General features: G+C 42.6%; 1 protein-coding gene across 1 annotated transcript in view; it reads left to right on the plus strand.

Annotated features, from left to right (window-relative positions):
• LATS2 (large tumor suppressor kinase 2) overlaps nt 1-10,605 on the plus strand; it is a 47,333-nt gene extending 36,728 nt beyond the window's left edge. Inside the window, exons 4-8 of the mRNA XM_085063115.1 lie at nt 993-2,530; nt 5,255-5,837; nt 6,443-6,625; nt 7,141-7,247; nt 7,996-10,605. Of these exons, the coding sequence (XP_084919241.1) occupies nt 993-2,530; nt 5,255-5,837; nt 6,443-6,625; nt 7,141-7,247; nt 7,996-8,490 (2,906 nt within the window). The 3' untranslated portion in view covers nt 8,491-10,605. The remainder of the gene's footprint in view (nt 1-992; nt 2,531-5,254; nt 5,838-6,442; nt 6,626-7,140; nt 7,248-7,995) is intronic.
• The last annotated feature ends 14,490 nt before the right edge of the window (nt 10,606-25,095 follow it).

Below are 25,095 nucleotides of genomic sequence, written 5' to 3' on the forward strand. Positions count from 1 at the left end.
GCTTGTAATCCAGTGTTCAAGCCTGTTAGTTCAGTATGACTGTTCTTACAGGCCTTCTGAAGTCAGGATTTTAAAAAGAAATTGTTTAGGCATAGATGGGCCAAGTCCTGTGATTTGTGAAAACTAAAGAACCAAAACGGGAACAAAAACATAACAACAGCACAGTCTCCCCTTGTCTTTTTAGCAGAGCCAGTGCTTTATACACCTGCAATTTGTCCTCAGATCAAAGAACTGATGAAAAGTGCCGTTAACACTTCCACTGTAGGAATGCTGCGATCTTGTCTCTGCACATTCTTCAGGCTAAGATTAATATGTTGACACCCTGAGTGATTTTCCTTCCCAACAGATGGAAGATGAGTAATATGAGGGGGCACTCTGTGTCCAACACATTGGAAGGAATACAGGACAAACTGTATGATGCCTTTGTTTCAAGGAAGGAGAGGGAAAGAGGGATTTTTGAGAACAGTGGAAGAGAGAGATGTAAACAGAAAAGCAGTGTGAGCAGTGGGCTCACTGTACAGAAGATGGGCTATGTGATGGCCTAGTCTCTTACAGCAATGTTGACTTTAAGTTGTATAGAAAGTCCTTCCAGGAGCTTTTTTCCTCCAGTTGGTGCTGTACTTAACACCCTGTCAGAGAGCAATGACTGGTAATACCACTCCAGCTTTAAAAACCAGGCTGCAGAGTAATCTGATGAGTTCATAGTTAGGGAATTTGTGCTTCTATTTTCATTATTTGATAGGACTCCCTGATGATTCCTGGCATGAGCAATATTGTGAGCCAGTAGCTTGTTATCAGTAGGAATACTTGGCACCTATAACTTTAAATGTTCAAAGTGCTTAATTTAGATTTTGAAAGGTGTTTCTTTAGCAGATATTCCCTGTGCAGGATGCATGTGTGCATATGTTTGTAGGTATAGATGGATGAGTAATACAAAGGAATTGGTTCCTCTGAATTGTTTCCTAACATTCTTCTGTGTTCTTTTTATAAAGGAAAGGGTATTGTGCCAAATAATGTAACCCGCAGGCCGAGCTTTGAAGGATCAAATGAATCTTTTCCGTCCTACCATCAGATCAGTAATGCAGCCTATGAAGGGACAGGCTTTGGAGCAGAAGGTGCAAATATGCTTACTGAAGTTCCAAGGCCGTACATGGACTATTTAATCTCTACTTCACAGTCTTCAGCTATGACTGCTCCTGTACAGCGACCCTCTGGAGTAGGCACTCACAGCACACCAGCGAGCCATCAGCAAAAAGCATACCCTGCAAATATGGAGTCTTCTGTGATGAATTATCCAGTGGCTAATCACAGCAGTCAAGCCTTGCAGCTGCAGGCATCCCATGGCTCCAACAGCCAACATTACAGTAGGCAGCACATGATGGTGCAGGGAGAGCCTATGGGATATGGTGTCCAGCGGAGTCCATCCTTCCAAAACAAGATGCAGCAGGAGGGAGGATATGCCAATCTCCCAAATAAAGGGGCAGTTGTTCAGAACAACACTGGTCATGCATTTCAGCAGGCACCAGCAAGCCTGTATATCTCACATTCTCATCACAAACAGACAAGTCCTTCTTCTCATCAAATGCATGTGATATCCAGAGGTCCACCCTTTGCTAATGATTTTTCAGACAGTCCACCGCAAAATCTATTAACTCCGTCTAGAAATAGCCTAAACATGGATCTCTATGACATTAATAATCCTCAAGTTCAGCAGTGGCAGGCAGCAACACCGTCACGCCGAGATTCTTTACAAAACCCAGGAATAGAAGCATCTCCACGGCAACACGTATCCTTCAGACCTGATGCCGCGGTGCCGAGCAGAACAAACTCCTTCAACAACCACCAGCAACAGCCACAAGTGACAGTGTCTATGAGACAGGTTCCTCCAGGAAAACCTGATCCTTCCATTGCGTCTCCAAACACAATCACAGCAGTCACATCTGCTCATATCCTCCAGCCAGTGAAGAGCATGCGGGTGATGAGACCTGAGCCTCAGACTGCAGTGGGACCTTCCCATCCTGGCTGGTTGCCTGCGCAGGCACAGGCTGTGGATGGCTTGGAGATCATGGAGCAGCATGTGGCACCACCTGGAGCAGCTAATGCCTATCAGCTAGATGTGGATTATGGTAACCAGGAGCTGCGGTGTCCACCACCGCCCTATCCCAAGCATTTGTTACTTCCTGGCACCTCTGAGCAGTTTGATATCAACTGCTTGTGCATGGGCGTGGAGCAGACTCTGCGTGTGGTCCCTAGTTCAACAAGCAATAAGGCTGAAGAGAGCAGTGAGCGAAATGATAAAAGCACCAAGAGCACTAAAGCTGAAAAACCAAGCAAGGATAAAAAGCAGATTCAGACATCTCCAGTGCCTGTGCGAAAAAATGGCAAAGATGAGGAAAAGCGAGAATCCCGAATAAAGAGCTACTCACCTTTTGCCTTCAAGTTCTACATGGAGCAACATGTAGAGAACGTCATAAAGACCTACCAGCAGAAAATTAACAGGAGGCTACAATTGGAGCAAGAAATGGCAAAAGTAATTCTTATTTTGTTATAATAAAAACTAACAGGGTCAAATTGATTATTACAGTTTTTAATTTGTAAAATAAGTTGTGAAGGCAGAATCCACTGAAGTAGTAGGTGTCAGACACCTCCCTATACCAGACTGTATCCACTTAGAAATGTGGATGCAGGTCTGGGAGGCTGGCTGAAAAACCTGAGATGGGAAATTATATTTCTGCATATCAGAAAAATAAAATGAAGCAAACCCCCCCCCATAGTAGAAAAGTATTAGGTTTGTATAGATAAGAACTTAGAGGGCAGGCTTGAGGCTGAGATAATTCTCACAATACTTTGGCAGCTCTAGCAAAACTCTTTGCTCTAGTTCTTCCTTGCTGTTCCACGATTGCTGCTCATTAACCAAAGCCGTGGTTCAGCTTGGCAATGTAGTCACTGTGCTGTATTTTCAGATGAGTGTGTAATGCTTGACTGGAAGTTGTCTGTTGAACACATGTAAGTAATAATGTTTTGCAAGTAACCATATCTGGACCAGCTTGAACTGATTTTGGGACCATTGCTGGAACTTGTTCTAGAGGAGGGTGTTGGGGAGATGCACTCTGGGTGATAGAACTTCTTTCATGCCTAACTGTAGCTCTCAAATCTAAGCTGACTCTCCGACAGTGCTGCTTGAAAGAAAGCTACCAGGCTCTAATGGTTGGTCTGGCAGTTTTGTTTTTAATTTTTAAATGTGGAAGAGGAAGAGAGGCTTTTTTTTCCCAGGCATGACTAGAATATGACTAGTCTACTTTTCCATTAAAGGATAAGCTCTAAGGAAAGCTGTTATTAACACATAATGGATAATAATTAACTACCCAATCTTCCCTAGCACAGTCAGTTTCCAGAGTCAATTAATTTGATGCTCACATTGCACCAGAAAACTCAGGAGTTTGTTTGTTGAGTTTAGAATTAAAAGAATGTGCTTGGAAAATTTCTTGAAATGTTGGCATTTTAGTGACTTTTAATAGTTTGTCCTCACTGCAAGTACAGGTTGTATTGTGTTGCTTGACTTTAGTGAATATTTTTCCCAGACTGAGATAGGGAATGATCTCTAGAGAAGTATAACAGCATCTAATTGTGTTAGTTCTCTTCTTACTCTTCAGCTTTCCCTCATGCAGAGATAATTCAGGTGTAAACAAAAACAACTCCTTCCTTTAGAAACCTTATCACTGACTGAAAATATGTATGCAGGAGATTTTGGCTCTCTGAATATTGCATTATTCTAGAATTAGCAAGAACAGAGCACACTCATTATTTTACCTTGAAAAATAAACACCTCCTTTATTATGGATTGATGTACTTATCTTTCATTTTAAAAACAGTATTACTTGTTTTGATTTGGCTATTTCCTTCAGTCTGAAAATTCATCCTACCTGTTCTGCAAGTTTCTATAGACTTCCTCCATCCTTTATTCATACAGATTTAATTTTTATACTGTGGGGAATCTCATTGTGTAGTCTGGCTGCCCACATTCATCTTTAGATACCTAGACTACAGATGTGAAATTAAATCAACCTAAGCAGCAGCCCTGTGGGTGTATACTTGGGTTTCTAGCCTGCTAATCAGTCAGCTTCAGCCCCCTCCACCCTCCCAATGGCCCCTTCTCACCAGGCATTGATCTTTTTCTCAAAAGTGGTTCAGTTGATGCCAGTTAATTCAGGATTTTGGAACTGGGGTGTGCAGAAAGAAAAGATCATGGTGCAGTAAGTAAGTTGTCAGAGGAGCCTGGGGATCAGCCTAGGGGTTTCTGCTGGTGGAGGCCACCTGTGGCTCTCAGCAGAAGGCCAGACACTGGCAGAGTTGGCACTCTGCAGACTCTGTCTTGAAAGGTGGGGAAAATCTGGTTGGATACTGCTGCCTCTCCCTTTTTCAGGAGGATTCTGCCCACAGCCCTGTCAAATGTTACTTGCAGTTACTGGGAGGCTCTCTAGAGACAGGTGGGGGACAACCCAGCTGTTTTACAGCTTGGGTGCAAAGGAAAATAATACGTTTAGGAAGGAAATAGCACCAGGGTTTGGGCTGCAGTGGCTGCAGAGAGACCAGGCCTGAGGATTTTATGCACATATTTTGGGAGGGAAAAAGAGAGGTTTGTAGAACAGATGCTCAAGAGATTTAAAAACCTTGAGAGTGGGAGCTGTATACAGCAGAGGAAGAAACACAATTTCTAAAGAAGGTTCCAAGGCACTTGGGAATGTGTAGGTCAAAACCAGCTTCTTAATTACAGCACTAAACCAGTCAGAGAGCACCCGAGGTAGGAACTGTTAATGTGAGTTGTCTTGGAGAACCATTCATGAACAAAGTGCACTGCTGCTCATAGGTTTAAGTTTCAGTTTAAATTAAACTGGGCTTAAGTGCAGTGGCAAAGTGCCCATTTGAAAAGTATAAACCAAACCCCACGGTCAGGTTTGTTATGTTATATTCCCCTTTGTGACAGTATTGCCCCATGCCTTCTTGTTCAGCCAAATGGGGCAGGCAGACCAATCTCAGACATGGCAAATTCAGGAAACAAGTTCGGGCACAGTGAGTTTGCCCTTTGTTCAGAAATGCCTCAACAGATAGAGAAGAGTGTGTATCTCTCATGAATACATCTTTTCTGGTTCTTGGTTAATTTTTCTGAGAAATGTGTTTTGGGAATGCTCATTTATTGTTCTCTTGCTATGAATGTAACAGTACTAGCTCTTGTGGTTTGCTTTCCTTTGTAAAGGCTGGCCTCTGTGAAGCAGAACAGGAACAAATGAGGAAAATTCTGTACCAGAAGGAGTCCAACTACAACAGACTTAAAAGGGCCAAAATGGACAAATCTATGTTTGTGAAAATCAAGACTCTTGGTATTGGTGCATTTGGAGAAGTGTGCCTGGCCTGCAAAGTGGACACCCATGCCCTGTATGCCATGAAGACTCTGCGAAAGAAAGATGTGCTAAACCGGAATCAGGTGGCTCATGTCAAAGCAGAGAGGGACATACTTGCTGAGGCAGACAATGAGTGGGTGGTTAAACTCTATTATTCCTTCCAAGATAAAGACAATTTGTACTTTGTGATGGACTACATCCCTGGTGGGGATATGATGAGCCTGCTGATTCGGATGGAGGTCTTCCCAGAGCGCCTGGCTAGATTTTATATTGCAGAGCTCACTTTGGCCATAGAGAGTGTGCACAAAATGGGATTTATTCATCGAGACATCAAGCCTGACAACATTCTGATAGACCTTGACGGGCATATCAAACTGACTGACTTTGGGCTGTGTACTGGATTCAGGTGGACTCACAATTCAAAATACTATCAGAAAGGTAATGTTTTTGGCCTTTTTCTGTGATGGTCTTGCATCATTTGTTTTGAAACAAGCACCTACTTCTTGGCAGAAATGCCAGATCAGGAAACTGGAACAGTCAATGGCAGTATAATGTGTCTGTCTCTCTCTGACTCATTCAATTAGTTGGTTTCCAGTCCTGTTGTTTCCAATACTGTTCAAAACCCTGTCAGTAACGTGGCTGTCCACTGCAGCAGCAGCAATTTTTCAGTTTATACTGTTTGGAGGGTCTCTTTTGGTGGTGAAATGATTAATCACAAATTTGGAATAGTCCACGCGTCTCCTGCATGTGCTGTTGAGTTTGGTGTCTGTTGGCAAAAAGGTCACAGACAAAGCTAAATATACTTCATGGTTCTGTATCCGCCCCCCATATGGAAATATGCTTCCTTGTGCTGAGTCAGAGACATTTTGTTGGACATTTTGTGTAGAAAACCAATTGTGAATGGGAGGGCATAAGAAAATACCTTGAAGTTTAAATGCTGCTCCTCACTGAGTAGGAGCTGGCACTAGATCTGGGTAAATACTTTTCTATTTGTGTGTCGTGTTTTATGACCATGAATGTAAACTTTCCTTTCCATTTGAAAGGGAGCCATATCAGACAAGACAGCATGGAGCCCAGTGATCTTTGGGATGATGTGTCCAACTGTCGATGTGGAGACAGGCTGAAGACATTAGAACAAAGAGCTAAGAAGCAGCACCAGAGATGTCTGGCCCACTCATTAGTTGGAACCCCTAATTACATTGCTCCTGAAGTCCTGCTTCGTAAAGGTGGTGAAACCTGTATTTTTCTCCTTTTTCACTTTTTTTTTCCCTTGAATAAGCTTGATGCTTTGGAAGATTGTCATTCTGAAGGCCACAAACACTTAGCTCACATTAATGAGAACTCCCCATGCTCCAGTGTTTTGCATCATCTCACTGACACTGGTGGTGGTTGTTCTTTGTGTGTCTGTGTATGTCCACACTCTGAGGCCTTTAAGTGAGGCTGCTAATCAATGTTGGATAATTTTAATCATTATATTTTTCAAGTATAAAGCAGTTAATGACACAGTTTCATTACTTCACTTTTGCTGAGAATTAAATTTATTCATAAAGTTTCAAGGACAACAGGATTAGATCTTTACTGACAGCAGTAAAATTTATGTCAGCAAGCAGAAGTCACAAATCTTTTGTCTGAGAAAAGGCAGAAGTCTGCTGTATGTTTTAATACTTAATACTTAATTGCAAGTAGCTGTAAACACATTCTCCTTGGCTAGTGGAGGTCAAACTTTTGACTTGCCTTTCAGGATACACTCAGCTCTGTGACTGGTGGAGTGTTGGTGTGATCCTCTTTGAGATGTTAGTGGGACAGCCTCCTTTCCTGGCTCCTACACCCACGGAAACCCAGCTGAAGGTAAGTTGAAGCAAAGTTCCAATCCGTGGTAGCAAAATTTTAACCTTTCCCTTCCCTTCTCCTCCATGCACAGACCTATTGCCCTTTCTTTTGCTAGAGAAAGGAGTAGTGGTTAAAAAAGTCGGATTTTAAATAGTACTATGCAAGCACATATCTTTTGCCAATCAGTGAAGACACTGAATATCATACTAGGACTGACTTGTCCAATTTCATGGATAGGTATTAGTTTTATGAGTCTTCCCAGCACAATTGTGATTTCTCAAGCACGAGTTCATCCATTTAAATTCCTTAGGGTGCCTATCAGTAAGCTGATATGCCAGTGACAATTGCAGTTGGCAATGTGTTTCAGAGTTGAGCAATGATAGTTCTTTATTAGAAGGAATCTATCTTGTGACCACTTTTCCTAGTTCATGTTTTGGATACAAAGAGAAGTAGTTCATTGAAGTTATTTCACAAAATAATGTGTAAACTGAGTAGGTCCTCAAACCTGACTATGGAAGAATTCAGGAAGGAATTTGCCTTTTTAAAAAATGGAATTGCTCCTTTTCTCTGCTAGCCAGCAATGGTTTTTGGTTCAGTAAAGTAATAACTAACAGGCAATGCAATCTAATAACTGGGATCTTGAAGCTCTGAGCTATGCAGACTGTGAGATAAGTCATTATGTGTGCACTGCTGTACAGTTCATGTTAGCCATCAGCATGGTTCTGTTTCCAGATCAGAAGTTGCTTAATACATTTGTTACCTGCAGGTGATAAACTGGGAAAGCACACTGCACATTCCCTCACAGATCAAGCTGAGCCCTGAGGCAACTGATCTCATCACAAAGCTCTGCTGTGCTGCTGAGGACAGGCTTGGAAGAAATGGAGCAGATGATATTAAAGCCCATTCTTTCTTTCACTCTATGGACTTCTCTACCGATATCCGTAGGCAGCCAGCTCCCTATGTTCCAAAGATCAGCCATCCAATGGACACTTCCAATTTTGATCCAGTTGAAGAAGAAAGTCCTTGGAACGATGCTAGTGGTGACAGCACCAGGACCTGGGATCCACTAGCCTCTTCAAACAGCAAACACACAGAACATGCTTTTTATGAGTTTACTTTCCGAAGATTCTTTGACGACAATGGGTATCCGTTCAGGTATCCCAAACCTTCTGGAATGGAAGTTTGCCAGTCTGAGAAACCTGATGTAGAAGACAAAGGTGTGGTGGATCAGACTGGAGCTTGTCAGCCTGTATATGTGTAAATTATTGTATAGAGTACTCCAGATAAGACTAATCTCAAATCCAATAGGGCCTTTAACTGATCCTTTAGGAGCTGATCCTGCAGCACTTGTTCAGGTGTATCTTCAGCTGAAGCTGGAGACATTCTGGGGAGTAAAAAGCTTGCAGGGGCAGGTCCTAAAGATGGCACTCTTGAAAGTTCAGGTCAGTTCTACTGTAAATAACTTTGTTGATAATTAAACTTGAAATCCTGGTCTTCACCAAAATCTGCAAGGCCAGCAGTCTATCATTTCTAGGCCTTTTTTTATTTGAGGTCAGCATCCCCCTTACTCAGATTAACATTTACAGACTTCTGCAACTGTCAGCGTTATTTTTTAAATGAATAAAGAGCACTTATATTTTGTTTATAGCAGGGTTTTTTTCCTACTAAATTATAGGGATTAACTTTGACAAATCATGCTGCTGTTCTTCTTTTCTACATTTTTATTTTATCCATAGCACTTACTTCACGTTTAGGAAGATGCATAAAGCTGAAGAACATGTGATGAAAGGTCTCTGTGCAATAATGTAAGAAAGAAAAAAAAGAAGAAAAATGAAAAAAGAAAACTGCTCTCTAATTTTCTAAATTTACTGATGCCGTTGTATTCACACCGTGATTTTTGTTTATTATATGTATTTTCCACATTTCAAAATTGTGACATAACCTTAAAGCTGCTTTATTTCCTTCTGCTTATTGGAGTGTAATAGAAAGTGTGAGCAAGTGGCAACTTGGGTGTGATTTAATTGTCTAGTGTGTGAAGAATGTTGCATGAGCAGTGTTTTTCTATTTGAAATGGCCTTTTCTTGCCATTCACAGGCAGGTCCTGTGGATCCATTTTTCTAAGGGTCTAAAATTAGACCATTTTAAACCGCGTGTTGATAATGTATTGTGTGGATGGTTTCCTCTTATGATTGTATCCAATATAAATTTTGTAAAACAGATTGCAAAGGTTGTATCTGAGTAGTGCTGTTGTGGTCTGATGTAATGATGGTTTCGGTAAGCACGAGTCACAGGCACACGTTCCCCCACCGAGGATCAGCAGCCAGAGCGTTACAACGGAGCAGATGTGTGGGGAGAGCCTGGATGGGGCTGGCTCAGGCAGGGAGCAGCACGGAGGCCGTGTCTCAGCAGCAGCTGGCAGAGGCAGCACAGCATCCAAACGGGAACATCTCCCAGCTCGGGGCTCCCGGAGCGCGGCGAGGCTGATGCTGGGTGCCTGCAGCTCCACAGACGCCGATGGAACCTGGAGGTACGTGGCTTTCCAGACACCAGATCCCCACATGGAACTGGCTGTGTATCCACTTAGGATCCTAGTGTTTTAGCACTGACATCGGAAAATGTCAGTGTTGTTGGTAGGTCATTCTGTCACGTTGTCTAGAGGTTAAAATGTTGCTGTGATGGAGCAAAATAGGCCTTCATTTCTTAATTCAAATTATAGGCATACTTTGAAATATCCGTTCTTAACTATGTTAAAATATGCGTTTTTCTTATATGTATAAGTGAGAATTATTCAAGATGATATCAAAATACTAAAGGTAATTAAGCCATACATACTTGCATATATATTATATATAACTAAATAAGTAAACACACACAAAAATCCTTAATTCAGATTAGTGTAACAGTCCTATTTAAAGTGATTGACCTAATAACATTTGAGGAAAACACTCCTTTAATGTATCTTTGCTTTATTTTATTTTTAAATCTGGAGCTTCATTATTTTTCTGTATATTATTCCACATATTATTCCTTAATGTTTTAGCATATCCTATCCTATCCATTGTTTAGATATCTAAGCAACAACATATGAATTCATCAGCCTAAACTAAACAAAAATGATTGTGTATTTGTTTACATTTGTATGAAAGGAATGTTCTGAGGTATGCAGTGCTTGTGTTGTGACAGTTCATGTAAGATTCAGTATTACTGCTTTTTTATATAGTAATGCCATTTTTTTGTTATTTACATCTATCTGACATTCTTTCATGTGGTAGGTTCTTTCTCAGGAACTCAATTTAACTGTTATTTATTGATATATCATTGCCTTTGAAAGCTTCTACTGGCAGAATTTATTAAAAATCTGAATCAAAATCTACAATGTGTTATGTGTTCTTCAAACAGACTTCCTGTTTTATTGGGTTTCTTTTTGTAATGTTATTGATGGGGTTGAGTTACAAATATCAAATCTCATCTCTCTTACAGCATTTGATGTGGTATCTCTGGGTACCTTCAGACAATCTCTTCTGTCCTTTTGGCCCTTAAGAATAAGGAGCAGGATTCCAGGAAAACTTGCTTTGGTGTGACCAGGTCAGTGGGTGGCATAAAATTGAACAGAGTCACTTTCAGTGCAGTGGTGGCACTGCCAGGGCAGCCACAACCCTGGCTTGCCCTCTCTGGCTGTTGCCTCTGTCTTATTTCTAAAATGTGAGTAATTCACCTGCACATACAGAATCTTTGCAACTAAGAAAACACGAGAAACTAGCCCAGAAGGAAACAGGTGCTTCCACCATTATTACTGATTTACAGTCTCTGCTACAGGGAACAGAAGTAAACTCCCTTTTCCCCTAAAGAAGAACTGATTTGAAAACCCAATCTTTCAAGTTTATTAGGCACTGTCTGTAGAAGACCCTCATCCTTTGCAGACATTTCAAAGGTAAAAAGAAACTTGGGAGTAAATATAATGAAATTTGAACAAGTATGCACCACATACTGAGACTGGCTCTAAGCATTCTTGTTTCTGTGGAACTTCCTGCAAAAAGCATCATGTATCATCAAGGGTTAGCATTAAAAAAAAAACTTTTCCTCAAAAACAAAACAAAAAGAAAAACCCCAGATAGCTTTATAAAAAACCAGAAAACTTTAAAAAGCAGGGCTGCCAGTGGCACAGAAACAGAAAGGAGTCTCTGCAAGCCTTTCATACCTGTACTCTACAGTGGGGCCAGGTTTGCTCAGCAGCAGCAACAATTCTTGATACGCAAATTATTCCTAGTTGGATGCAAAAGAACTGGCAGTGGAAGTTATAACCAGGTGCCTAGCTTGAACAACATGAAAGCTAAATGAGGGAGAGAAGCATTTGACTTTTAAATGGAAATGGAAGAATGAGGCCAGGCAGGAAGCAGGCGATAGCCTGGAACTGGATGGAAAATTGGTCTCACGAGCATAACGAAATTCTTTTCCCTGTAATTTTTGAGGTATGAAATAACTGCCTTAAAAGCTTTCCTAGAGAAACTGTAATGAGAAGAGGAATTTAGAACATATAATTTGGTACTGTCCCAAAATGCAGCAACATTGGCAGAAAATGGCAACTGTTACTAAATTTATTATTGAAATTAAAAATAATAAATCTTTCCCACAGGAAATAATCTTAGGAATAGATAATGTAGAAATAGCAACCATTAAAACACACATACATGCACACAAAAAAAAGGGTAAAAATGTTTTTCCTGGCAGAGAAATCTGCTGCAGCAAGAACATGGAAATTGTGCCTTCCTTGTGTTTCTGTTCTGAGCAGTGAATGAGCAGTGGGCAGCGTTTTGTAAAAATGGAGTCCTGGGCTCCATCTTACCAAAACAAACTGAGGATCTGATTGGTAAAGCTGGGGTCACCTTCTGCAACTGCAACAGTAGGCCTTGCAGAAGAAATTGGAGCCTGGTGACATGGACAACAGTAATCTGAACGGACTGATGGCTGCACTGATGTGCAGCTCTTGTGGTTTCAAAAGTGCCTTCAGTGCTGTCAGATGAAAAATATCTGTGACAGCATCTATTATTTTTAAATGTATGAAGAAAATGGGGCTTCATGAAGCAGGCCTTGGGTGATCTTAAGTATTTCTTAAACTTCAGTGGGGCTCAAAGACTAGAGTTAAGGCACACCCCATCTTATCCCTAAGATACAAGAAAGCCCCAGGTTCTTGGCCCCCTTGGCTGTTGTAAGAAAAGGGGAAATTGGATGTGCAATTTCAGGGAGAAATAGCTGATCCTGACAGACCATGAGTGGCAGCCAGGAAAAGACTTTAAAAATGGTTCAGCCTTGCTGTGGTTACCCCATGGGGGTGCACACATTGGGGAGAACACTCTTGTCACCTCCTGTTGACCTCGCCCTTGTTGGGAGCACACAACACTCATCCCAGGGAGTCCTGCTGGACAGGAGGGAGCCTGCACACATCCTCACACAGTGAGCCAGGCCCACAGCTTTGGGTCCTGCTGGACAGGGAAGGGAGGCTGCACTGCCACCCAGCTCCCACACCGCCTCCATCCCTGGGCTGCTTTGGAGAAAAGTGGAGCAATAACTCACCACGATACTGCTGGTTTGCCCAGCCAAGTGCCGCAAAGGCGCTCACCATGTGCCATGAAAGTGTAGCCACAGATGGAAAGCTTTTCCCCTTACTTCCTGGCTTGTTCCTTGTACCACATCAACTGTACCAGAAATATGCCTGTCATAAGTAATAGTGCTTTTTTTGTCCTATTTTTATGCTGTTGGGCAGCTATGGGTGAGGCTTTTTCCTTTATTTTTTCAGGGCAACAGTTGGCTGCACAATTCTGCTCCTTTCCAAAGGGAGTGCTGATAGCTTTCTATGGCCAGAGGGGAAACTGAACTAGAAAGAAAGATCTGCAGGTCACTCAGTGACATGACAAAGGTAACCCAGTAAAGTTATCTTTAACTTGAGTTAAAGGGTTATCTTTAGTAATGCAAAATCTGAAAATTAAATCACCGCTCCTGAGGGCAGCCTCTCCTCAGCCTGTCACGGTGTCCTCATGCTCTGATGACTTACTGTGTCTTCTAGACAGCTGCTTTCCATAGCATTGGTCATTCTTGGCCTCAATAGCAGCAGTAAGCTCAGCTCAGCAACTGCCTGCGGCTTTTGCTGGTCTGATGCCAATTTCAAAGCAGTTAATTTCACTAAAAAGAGACCTGATCATGCTCAATAGTACAGCCAGCAAAAAGGAAAGGAGGGGACACACACTTACCTTTTATGTATCTAACTTTTCTACTGAGACCATGGCACAAGGACAGAAGTGTGCACTGGCACATTCTTATGAAAGGCTCAGTTGTCCAATACTTTACAGGTATGTTCCTCAGCTATTTATATGTTTGGGTTTGCCCCAGCATTGAAGGATGGGTAAGAGGTTTTCTAGTTTGGTTTTTCTAGGCATGAAATCTGACAGGAAGGTTTTTTTAAAGGAGGAACTCACTTGGGTGCAAACCAGAAGACTGCAGATACCCAAGTCAACCAGGGACAGCAGGAAGAGCATTGGGTTATCAAGGCTGGCTTTACAGCTGGATCTGTTTGGCTGGGGCCAGGGGTGAATAAACAGTAGGAGCACAGAAATGCCAGTTGGGGACCTCTGAAGATCTGCAGTCCGACCTCTGACACACTGTGGGCTGCAGGCCATGGTGGGTCTGGCCAGCCTGCCCTTTGTCCAGGAAAAGCCTCCAGGGATGACACATCCTCCCCCAGCACAAGGGCCTGAGGCTGAGTGGAACAGGAGATGGGTGTTGCCAGCCAGATGTGCTGGTCTCCAAGCCCTTGGGAGCCTGGCTGTAGGGGTTCTGTGGTTGTTCTTGGCATCATGGCTCTTCACAGAAGCCTCATACCACCATCAATTATTGTACCGTAGCTGCAGGAATGCATGGACAGACAGTGCCCACCCAAAAGATCTGAAAGAAAGTACGGCTGAAGGGCTGCATGAAGGGTTCTGAATCAGTTGAGGTGTTGGGGCACAGACTACCCTGGCTGTTCCCCAGCATTTGCCCACCACTGAGCGGAGCTGTGCACAGCCAGAGCACAACTCACACCTAACAGGAGCCCATTTCAGAAAATGTGCACCCACACAGCCATAGGTAAATGAGGTGACTGCCACAGATCGGGTACCTTTTCACAGACAGAAGTGCCAGATAAATGGGAGAGCACTGGTAGGAAAGATAATGATCTGCTGCAAGCCTAGTGGGACACCCACGGCATGTCACCAAGGGGAGTAGTGATACCTTTTCTATGTCCATCTTCTCATTGTGCACCTTGGCCCTGCTATGCAGGGGGGCTAACACAGCCACTTGTCAGTGCTCTGCCCCCCAGATGCTTAATTCTGGAAGAATTATCTAAATAAAAGTATCTCCCAGCAGAAAGTTGTCTTTCCGTTCCCAGGGATCGAGTGGGGACAGGCTGTTTCCCTCAGGGAACTCTATTTGTGTTGCTGAAGACCAAATCCATAGTGGGTTTTCTTCCCCCAAAGAAAACACTTCACATAGGAAAATATTGGTTTGACAAAATGGAAATATTTTGGGGGAACTTACTAGTGCATTTACACTCATATATCTAAAACATGATAAAAATATTTTGTTTCCAAAGAAATCAAACCAAAAAAATGTAATAAAAAGGCAAAGGGCTTATATTTTATATTTAACACACTGTGTTCAGAATTGCAAACATTAAAATGAACTGCTGTGACTATGTCATTTTGAAGTTTCCAGAACAGATTTTGGAAATACAATTTCTTGGAAATTTCCAACTGTGCATTCCAATTTAGGCCTGAAGGATTGTTTTAACATTCAATTTCCCACATAGCAGGACCTGCCAACTTAAACTAGCTCTAAAAATAACAAAAGAGGTCAAACAAATCCAACTAATATCTGAAATTAAAATGAACTTAATTGACAGCCTCATCCCACATGTAGTTCTGATGTTCTTCTTGCCCTCTTTTGAAGTTTAATCCATATTCCAGCCAGGGCTAGGAATGGGAATCACAGCAGGAGGGTTACTGAGGGTATGATGATACGAGCCTGTGCCTGCAGTGCTGTCGGTGGAGGGTGTCACATGCTGGGGACAGACCAGGAGCACACAGAGCAGCACCCCCTGCCTGAGCTGGGGCTGACCAAGCAGCCCGTTCCCGTGGCCAAGCTGATTGCTGGCAAGAATTGGCTGGGAAGTGCCAACATGGGACAAGCAAAGGTTATTTACCCTGGCTCAGAGCTGAGCCACTGACACTGCTGCGCACACAGTTTGCTTTAGCTGATTGAAATGCTGTGGTTTGCTGATCTGTAAGTATTCTTTTCTACTATGGTTCAAGTCCGGGGAGCAGTGGTGGATGGAATTGGTGTCCCAAGTGGCTGCATGTTTGCAGCAATGCAGGAATGTCTTGTTATTGCTGTTTTCAAAATGAACCGCAGCCCAGATGTGCTTTGCAGCTTTCCCAGCGGAAGGTAACGAGTAGTGTAGATGACCAGATGTAGTGATGTGAAAGCATTTCAGGGTCGGCAGGTTTAAGCCTTTAACCTAAGGCCCTGAGCACAGCAGCAGGAGCAAGCATGGTGCAAGGGCAGGGCTTCTTACACCTGCCCTGGCAGAGGGGGAGCAGTGAGCAATCCCCACTCCCCAAGCCAAGTGGTACCCAAGCATTTGTGCCCATACTAGTGCCACCAGTGGACTAGTGTCCCATCCCCTGGGGATGTTTTTCTGTCCCCACTAGTTGGGACAGCCTGACACAGGGCCAGTGAGTAGCTAAGCAGCGCGAATTGTCATGGCCCAGGGGATTTAACATCTTGCTGCTACAGAAGGACACATCTGGGGGACATGGAGCCATCCAAGGGTGATAGCCAAGCCTATGTCTCCACTGGCACATCAGGTGCCTCACAGGTGCCAGGCTGAGAGTGGCATGTGATGCCCACAGGAAAAAATATTCTGGGGTGCCTCCATATTTCACGTGCCCATAAGCTGGTGCTGTTTGATGGAGAGGCCTCCTGGTGTTCTTTGACTGAAATCAAATTCCCCATAGTCATGGCAATCAAGACCAACCCCTGCCTTATGCAGCTCCCTAGCCAAAGTCAATTCCATATTCTTAGCAGTCTTGCACTTGGCCTTGGTAGTTAATACAGTCACGACCTTGAAGCCTGTTACTCAAAGTCACAGCCAAATGAAGAACTTCAAGCAGGTTGGAGGGAACTGGAGGCAGCCTGCTGAGCAGCCGTGACGGCAGCATCTCTCTTTGCAGTGCTTTACTCTTGTGTTTGGTTTCTATTAAATTCAGCCCACTTCAAGTTCTCCTGCACAGGGTGAGAAACTTGGTGGCAAGCTGCAAAAATTCTAATTGCTCGGTGTGGCAATAGCTTGGAGGGTTTTATAACAGCTGGCTTGGGAATCAGCTGATTTAATGTGATGTTTTGCCAAAGCAGTGTAAATTGCTTTCAGCACATTCCTGCACTGGTTCCTGCTCTACCTCAGCTGTAAGACACCTTGAGGTGACCTTATGCTCCCTGGTCTGAGTTCAGCACAGGAGGTTGGACCTACAGAGCCTCTTCCAGCCTTGGGACTCTTAGGGCTTTAGGCCAAGGATGGTGAGGAGCTTCTGGAGGCTCCCCTGGCCAGAAGGCGGAAGCCTCAGCAACAGGAAAAAAAAAAAAGAACCAATAAATAAGATGGAAAGCAGTTTATCTGGAAGAAAAAAATCTCTTTTCAGCAGCTGAGTAGCAGTAGGGAAAGTGAAGTATGGCTGTAACCAGCAAGAAGAAGGAAACTGTGCTGATCAGTGGGCTTAGGAGTCACTTTGTGATGAGGATAAATCATGGTGGGGCATGGACAGCAACTGGACAACCCCAGCAACAGCAGCTGGAGCTCAAGGGGCAGGGAGGAAACTTTCCAAAACCAATTGTAGGTCTCTGGTTCTGTCTGCCCTTTCCTGATACATTGAAATTCACTTTGCAGCTCAATGACTGACTTAAATTAAATGATTAACATCCTCACTCTTTCAGAAAGCATCCTCATCCCTTTATTATGAATTTAAATGTTACTTTGCATTTTCTGAGTGTCAACATGCATAATCAGGCTTGACTTCCTTTTGAGAAATATCAATAAAATAACAGTTTCTACTGTCAGGCTCTGGCACAATTCCCAGTCATTGAGCTACTTGAAACCACATTTGTCATTGCTAAAAACCATTTCTGAAAATAACACGAACTGCGCAGTAGTTGTTTAACTGCTGCCCTCTTTTGGGTAGGATAATTACTGCTCATCTCTGTCGGGATTCGGGATACTCTACCACCAACAGACACAGAATTAACTCTGCATCGGGAGCACAGCTGGGGAATGGTTCTGTACACAGCATAATATCCTTGAATACCCCCAATTCTGCATGCTGTTTGTACTTTACAATCACAGTGGCTTGCCTGTGAAGGATTTATGTAGGCAGTGGTGGTTTCTTTGTCCCTGCTTTTCTTCTACAGTTCCTATGGGCACCGAACAACTCTGTGCTGCAGGACACTGTGGATCACAAACTCAGATTGCAGGCATGAGTTTTAATTGCTTACAGAATACCAGGGAGAATAGCATAGATTTATCCAGTCTCTGTAGCCTGATTTTCAGATGGTTTTCTCTTGTGCTGGGAAGCCCAGAGTTAATATGTACTTATATTAACATGAACATGTTGTGCTTCTATTAAGATTCTTTCCCCTAGTGTCTGTATTTATTTTTAAAGCGAGTAACAGCAGTTAAGTGGTCATAAGGGGGATACCAGAATCTGTCAGAGAAGATCCTGGTAAATGTCCTGAGACAAAAGCAGTAGAATTGTAGAGGCAGGAAAGGATGTTTAAAGCTCAGGGAAAAGACATTAAAAAACACCTGTGCCTTTGCAAATCAGCTTCTAGTTTATTTTTAAATCCTGGGATATGAGTCAAAGGTGAAACATTTCCCTTTGAGTCCCTGCACAGGCAGCTATAGCTGATCAGTGAGAAGAAGCAGGAGGTGACCAGTGTGGAATCAGTGGATTTTTTGGGAAAATGCCTGTGCCTGGGTGGCACGCTTTCCTTCCACTGTCACACTTCCTTTCAGTGGAGAAAAAGTGAAACAAGGGAGATGCAGGTTCAGAAAATGTGTTGTTCTGTGGTCCCTCCAGCCTAGCCTTGCCTTTGGCCTCACTTGTAGCACTGAGGCTAAGCAAAGAGGATGCAAAGGCTTGCCACTAGAATTATTTTTCTCTTCCCTCTTCCTAACAGACTTGAGCAATAGGTTGAAAGACAAATATCTCATATGTCAAATCTATGAGAGAAACTGAAACACAATTCCTAAAAGGTGTTTAAAAGTGTTTGATTTCTTAGTTGCCTGTCCTTCATTTAGACAGGTCTGGCAATTCTCTGGTTGCTGCACAGCCATCACAAACTGTCCCCCATCCCAAGTCCAAATCCATGGAGTCTCTGAATTCGTGGTGCAAAGACAAACACCAGACCTTGCCCCACTGCTTACAGGTTGCTGAGGATCCTTCTTTGAGCTGATGCCAGACTGGCACAAAACAAGATCCTCGCTGTACACAAGGGAGTGCTTACCTGACCAACAGAGTCTAGTTTGTTAGACATGTTCTGGGTATCTCTAAGGAAAAGGGTGGCTAATTGTGTCTCGCTCATTGGGGTACTGGGGTGGGGTGTAGGGTGAAGTTCCTGCATGATTTTCCAGTTTCTTTATTCCATATCTGAAGGCAGAGGCTACTGTATAACCTGTATAAATTTATATGAATTTTCTACACGAATTTTTTTTGACAAGTGCATATATTCATCTTTTAAAGGAGTGCCTTATTAACTGAAAATAGTTGATCCTTCTCTAGCTTGGTATTGCTATTTATACAAAATAAAACATCCTTAACATGTGCAATCAAGGGAGCTTCCACTATATGAGAATCAATGGTCTGATGAGAGGGACTGTCACAAGAGGGGTAGGAGAAACTTTAGGCTCCAGAAGATCCGAGGTCCAACCCAAGCCCCTCTCCCCTCTTCAGCCATGAGACCACTGACTATGCTCAAGTGGAAGCAGCCTCCTACCTGTTCACAGGTGAGAAAGCTGGGCTCTGGGTGTCTCCTGCCCACAAACAGATGCAGATCAATGGTCAGAATAGGTGACAAATAGGTGACATAGGTGTTGTGGTTTTTTAGACCAAAATTGGCTGTCTCTGGTGGTTATTTCAACAAAGGGCTGCATTTATTACACCCAGCTCACCCTAAGAGTTATTAATGGGATCTGGTTGTGTACTTTGAGGCTATATAAAATTACACCAAAAGTTCAGGCACTGATGTCCCTTTTGTTCATCTACTCTTGGTGATTGTTATGGTTGAGGTCTGGATGTCCTCAGCATCTGCTGATGCTAATGAGAGCTGAGAGCTCCCCATGAACTCACTAGATTAAGTGCTAACCTTAATAACTGCTGATCTAAATGTTCCCACTCCAGCAGCCAAGGACAGGAAAAATGCTCTGGAAATTTAATTTAATCTCTCAGCATGAGTGTCCTGCATGGGGCTCATCCCTGCTGCTGGACTGTGTTCTCACAGAATGCCTCAGTCACCACCTTTGAGGGACCTGCTGATTCTGTGTTGAAATCTCATTCTAAATGTGATCCCTTTAGGTGTTGTTTGGCTTTCACATAACTACAAGCAAGTTTACTGTGCGAAAACTTATGTTCATGAGGTCTACATCCTCATGAACTGGGCAGAGAGGAGGACTCATTGTTTGGTAACTGTGGAGCCCAAGGGTATTCACATCCCACAGGTTTGCTACACTGGAAAACCATTTTGTGGAGTAAAATGCAGTGATGATAATAATCCCCAGATGCAGTAGGAAATGCAAGCCAAAGCTGTGGTTGGTAAAGGCCATCTCGTGGTAAGGCACTCATGTTGTCATTTAAAAATGGTCCATTAGGAGATGCCCTTAGGTTAAAAGGAGTAACCTGAGCCACCTCCAACCTTTCTGCATTACTGGTGGTATTTTAGCAACCCAATAGTGAAGACAACATTTTCCAGTAAGTACATGCTGGGCAAGGGCTTGACAACAGGGACAAGTGACAGTCTGGCCCCAGTCACAGGGTGAGCTGGGTTGCAAAGAAAAATGGATTTTATCTTTTTGAGGTAGATCTTAGAATCTTCTCACATTTGAAATTTAATTGGCTGGCAGTTTTAAAAATGGTGTCCAAGAATGCTTTTTAAAATGAATACCATAGTTGTGACAACTCCACAGATATGCTAAAACATGACTATAACAAATCTGCTAAACACAGGCTGCCACAGTCAGGTCATTATCTTCACACTGGAGCAGAGCACAGCAGGTTGCTGTACAGCCAGCCAAGGAAGTGATCATGGTGGTGCCAGACCTGAATAACTTTGGAAACTGTAATGGAGATGCTCCATTGCTGCATATTTTGACCAAAGTGCAGACGTGCACACATTCAGTGTTCTTTGAAGCAAAGCCAAAATAGCTATTACCTCAGCTGGTGCTTACAACAAAGTTATGCCATGTTGTAACCAAAAGTAATCTGATGGTCTTCTGAAATTTTCCAAATATTAAACCCAATAAGAAGAGTTCTTATTTTGATTTAATATCTTGCTTTATACTAATGAAGCCTTGAATTTGAACTACATTGTGTATTACTTATATATTGTTCTCACTGTTGGCTTAATTAATATTGATGGGGCACTTACCCATCTGATTTTTAATGCTGAGTTTTAAAAAAAGCATCTATTCATAGAGGTGACTATAAGGTAATCCTCTGTTCAGATAACTGCTGACAGCAAAATATTTGAAGAGTAGTTACAGCACACACAAAAAAAAGTACAAAAAAGCACACAGAAAGGTCATCTTTTCCTCATGCCATAGAAACTGGATGAATCACTGTGTTACTCTGGGGACTACTGTTGCTTGATGGATCAGACCTACCCTGCTCTTTCCCAGTCTGGATCCCAGTTTAGGGTTGATTGTACCCATCCAACTCCCTTTCCATCTGTAGCCATGTAACAACAGATTGATGATGGGGAGAAACTCAACTGCATCAGGTGAGTAGGAGTGTGCTCAGGATCATTGCTCAGCTCAGATAGAGGAGACAATTTTTCTTTTGGATTTAGTTGTGCTAGACCAGCTGCTCTGCCTCCTTTCACCATTGCAAATATACAGCATCCCTGGAATAAGTGGGGCAATGTCTTACTTGGAAAGAAGATACAAGGAAAGGAGGGATGGAATCCAAACAGAGACAGCTGGTGTTCTCTTAGGCAGCCTCAGGTAGTCCATGGAGAAGTTTACTAGCAGTGTCTGGATACAGTCCTGACTTAAACAGGTCATGGAGGCTGAATGGTGCTGTGGTTTCTAGAAGAGATTCCTCCAGTCGAGTATGCTGTTAACCAGCTGGGAAGCTGCATGGCTGCTACCAGCACTGGAGGGGGCATTTTGCCAAAAGTGGTTCTTGAAATAGAAAGAAGGTGTGTCCCTCTGGGACCCCACTTTCTTCCAAACAGTGTCATGGCATTTCTAAAGAAGCTGCCTCCAGCAGTGACAGCTGTTGAAGGGATCTCTCGGGTGCTCCTTGTGCCTCTCCTGCTAGCTCTTGCCTTTTCCCATCATGACACAGTGCAGCTGCCATCTCTCCAAACACCCTCTGTGACAGTGGTGGCCAGTCCTGTTTCATGAGCCCCATCTTCACCAAAATATTTACAACAGAGAAACCAGGTGCACCCCTTCTAAATAAAGGTGAATGCAGTTGCAAGAGTGGCTGAAAAGAAATGGAATTGCTTATTCTCAAACAAAAGTTAATGCAGTTCCCACGATTATTCCATGATTTCAACAACACTGAGAAAAGATGACTGATACATACAGCTATGTTGGAGTTGGTACATCAGCCTCCAGCGCATTTCCTGACAATGTAGTAATGACCACTTCCTGGCTAATAAACACAGTCTGGTAGTTTATTTGCCTTAATCACCTTGGCCTTCCTCTTCAGAGTTCATCCAGTCCAAAACAATGCTCTTGCATTTCTTCTTTCTTTGTTCTATTTTTCAGACACATCCTGATGTCATAACTCCAGCTAGCAAAGGAACAGGACAGGGAACATTACATTGGTTGAACTGTTGAAATGTCTCTCTGTTGGATCCCACAGACCTGGTATTGCCTGTTGTGTTTTGTTTCTTCCCATCTTCCAACATATGAGCACTAATACAAATTTTACTAAGATTATTCTGGAGGGGTTAGTTCTAAATACAGTTGCTGTCAGTTGCTGTAGCAAATAAAACAGATTCTGTACAAACACCTTTAAAGAACAGAGGGATTCAAAACAGCAGCCATAGAACAAAGCAAACACGGTCTTAACCTGTCTCCTGTCACACTTACTGCCCCAACATCCCAACAAAAACTTCCTTCATTTTGTTCAGTGCACAAGTCCTTTGAATGTCCAACATAAACTGACCAAATCTAACTCAGCACAACACCTTCTTACACATGTGGCATTTCTCCCTTCTTTATCTCTACCAGAAGTTCCTTTGGATGACACCACTTTCTCTAAGACAAGGTAAAAGACAATTTTTAGTCAGTACTTCTGAGCACAGAACATCACTTCCAAGCCTTAGAAATGTCTCCTTTGACTGCATTTTACTGTGAAACCCTGAAAACTTGACCCCTCTGGCTTGTTGAACAATTAGAGTCTGAGGAAAAGCCATCCTCTGAGTAAATCATCAATACTACTCTCCTTGAGGCTAACAGAACTGTTTATCTCAGTTGTTCTAGTCATTTAGGCAAGACTGTTTACTCTGATGCTCACTTTTAAATCACACATTATGTAGAATTACTGAAAAATGTGCTGGCAGACACTACATCCAAGAATAATGTGAAGCAGGTGATTTGCACGGGGAGAACTTCTGCTTACAAAGATGAGTAATACAACAAATGATCTTGTCTTCTTCAGTTAAACTCCTAATTGGGAATATTTTCATTATGGCAAATTATCAGTGAATTATCAATTTCCTTTTGAAATTTTAAGTTTTAAGATAAACTGTCACTGCATTTACGAATGATACATAGGTACTGATTACAAATTAGGATTGCTACCTTCAATTCACCACAGTAGGATGCTTGCCTCCTGTTTTTGATTGCATAGGACAATTGCTCTCAATATTTAAATTTGATATTGATCGTTCGTTCACTATGTTGTTTTGTTGGGTTTTTTTTTTGATTTAAGATGGCTTTAATCTTTTTCATACAGTAAATTCATAATGAAACGTACTACCAGTGCCCTCCAAATCCCCAAGCGAAACCAAATTCAGCCCCCTGAGGAGTAAGAGTGATTCTGTCAATCCCATGGTATTTGGGAAGCAAATTTTTTAAATGTGTAAGATACAAAATGTATCTCTATTACAAGATTGCTATTATTCTTTCCTCTATGGGTATTGTTTTATGGGGGGAGACTAGGCTACTAATTAGACTGCTGGGCTCCCAAAGCTGTGATGTGACATTCAGGAACTGCATTATCTGAATACCTGTTTGGTGCTCACTCTTTCTATACTGCAATGACTTTTCAGTCCCATGTCATTTTCTTCCTGGGACAGGGGTTTTTGTGACCATGGCACCTTCCATATCAGGGAATTAATCTTGCTTAAAAAAAAAAATCTGGGCAGATGCTAGATGGGTTCTCTTTTTTTGGTTAGGGTTTTGGTTTTTTTGTTTGGTTTGGTTTTGGTTTTTTGTTTAGTTGGTGGTGGTGGTGGTTTTGGTTTTGATTTTGTGTTTGGTTTTGTGGTTTTGTTGCTGTTGTTTTGGGGCTTTTGTTTTGTTTTGGTTTTGTTTTTCTTAAGAAAGCCACTCAGCATGGGTCAGTACGCAGCCTCACAAATGCTTGTGCCAGAGCAGTGCTGGAGGCAGTGGAGAGCAAGAAATGGCAGGATCCAAATATTGCCTGTTGGATTTACTGCTGCCCATTGCCTCTGCCATGTCCCCTTGGTTGTGCTGGCATAACTAAGCCACTGGTCAGCACACTGGGAGCAGAGAGCTTAGGCCAAAAAACAGCCCAGTGAAACACTGGCTGCTAATTTTAGCTGGATTGATTTTCTCTACCACTTCAGTGCATGGTGACACAGACAGTCACAGCAGGACAGTGGAGGAGCACAAAGAAGTGCAGGGAATGGAAGGATAGTGTCAGGATGGGCAGGGTGGGAACTGCCAGAAGTGTTACTCTTGCTGAAAAATGTCAGTGTAACCCTATTGAGAGTAGCTCTGTCACTGCAGGGAAATCCATTAGTACAGTCTGGCCTGTCACGAGTCATCAGTCTCCACATTAGTGTTTTTCTTTTGGAACAGATCACACATTGATTTCAGGGCATCATCTTTCACCTCTAATCCTGCCCTGTGCACAGGCTTCCATGGGAATTACACCTGAAATAGGTCTCGATGTTTTGCACCTATGAGACCAGGAGCTCACCAAGAAAAAAAGATTGTTTCATAAAGTCAACATTATGGTTTTCTTTATTCACAAAAATATTTGCAAGCAATGGCAATATTAACAGACCTAGTTTGGGAAGCTGTGTTTCCAGCAAATTTCAGCTGTTTACTACAAATATGCCTTTGACAAGTCAAGGCTGCTTATCTAAGAGATATAATGCTCTGTATCATAATGTAATATTTCAATTTCTTTATAGCTAACCAAATTATTTATTTCCTTTTCCGGTCAATGCAAATGTAATCACAAAAGAAAACTACTGTGTGGTTAAATAAATCAAAACCTTTATCTGAAGATACAAATGCAACTTCACCTGAATTTATCTGCCTAATCATGTGAATGCAGCTTCACTGACAATATTATACATTGAG

Source organism: Lichenostomus cassidix, chromosome 1, assembly GCF_008360975.1.
Source record: "Lichenostomus cassidix isolate B80296 chromosome 1, HeHo_3.0, whole genome shotgun sequence".
Lineage (NCBI taxonomy): Eukaryota > Metazoa > Chordata > Aves > Passeriformes > Meliphagidae > Lichenostomus > Lichenostomus cassidix.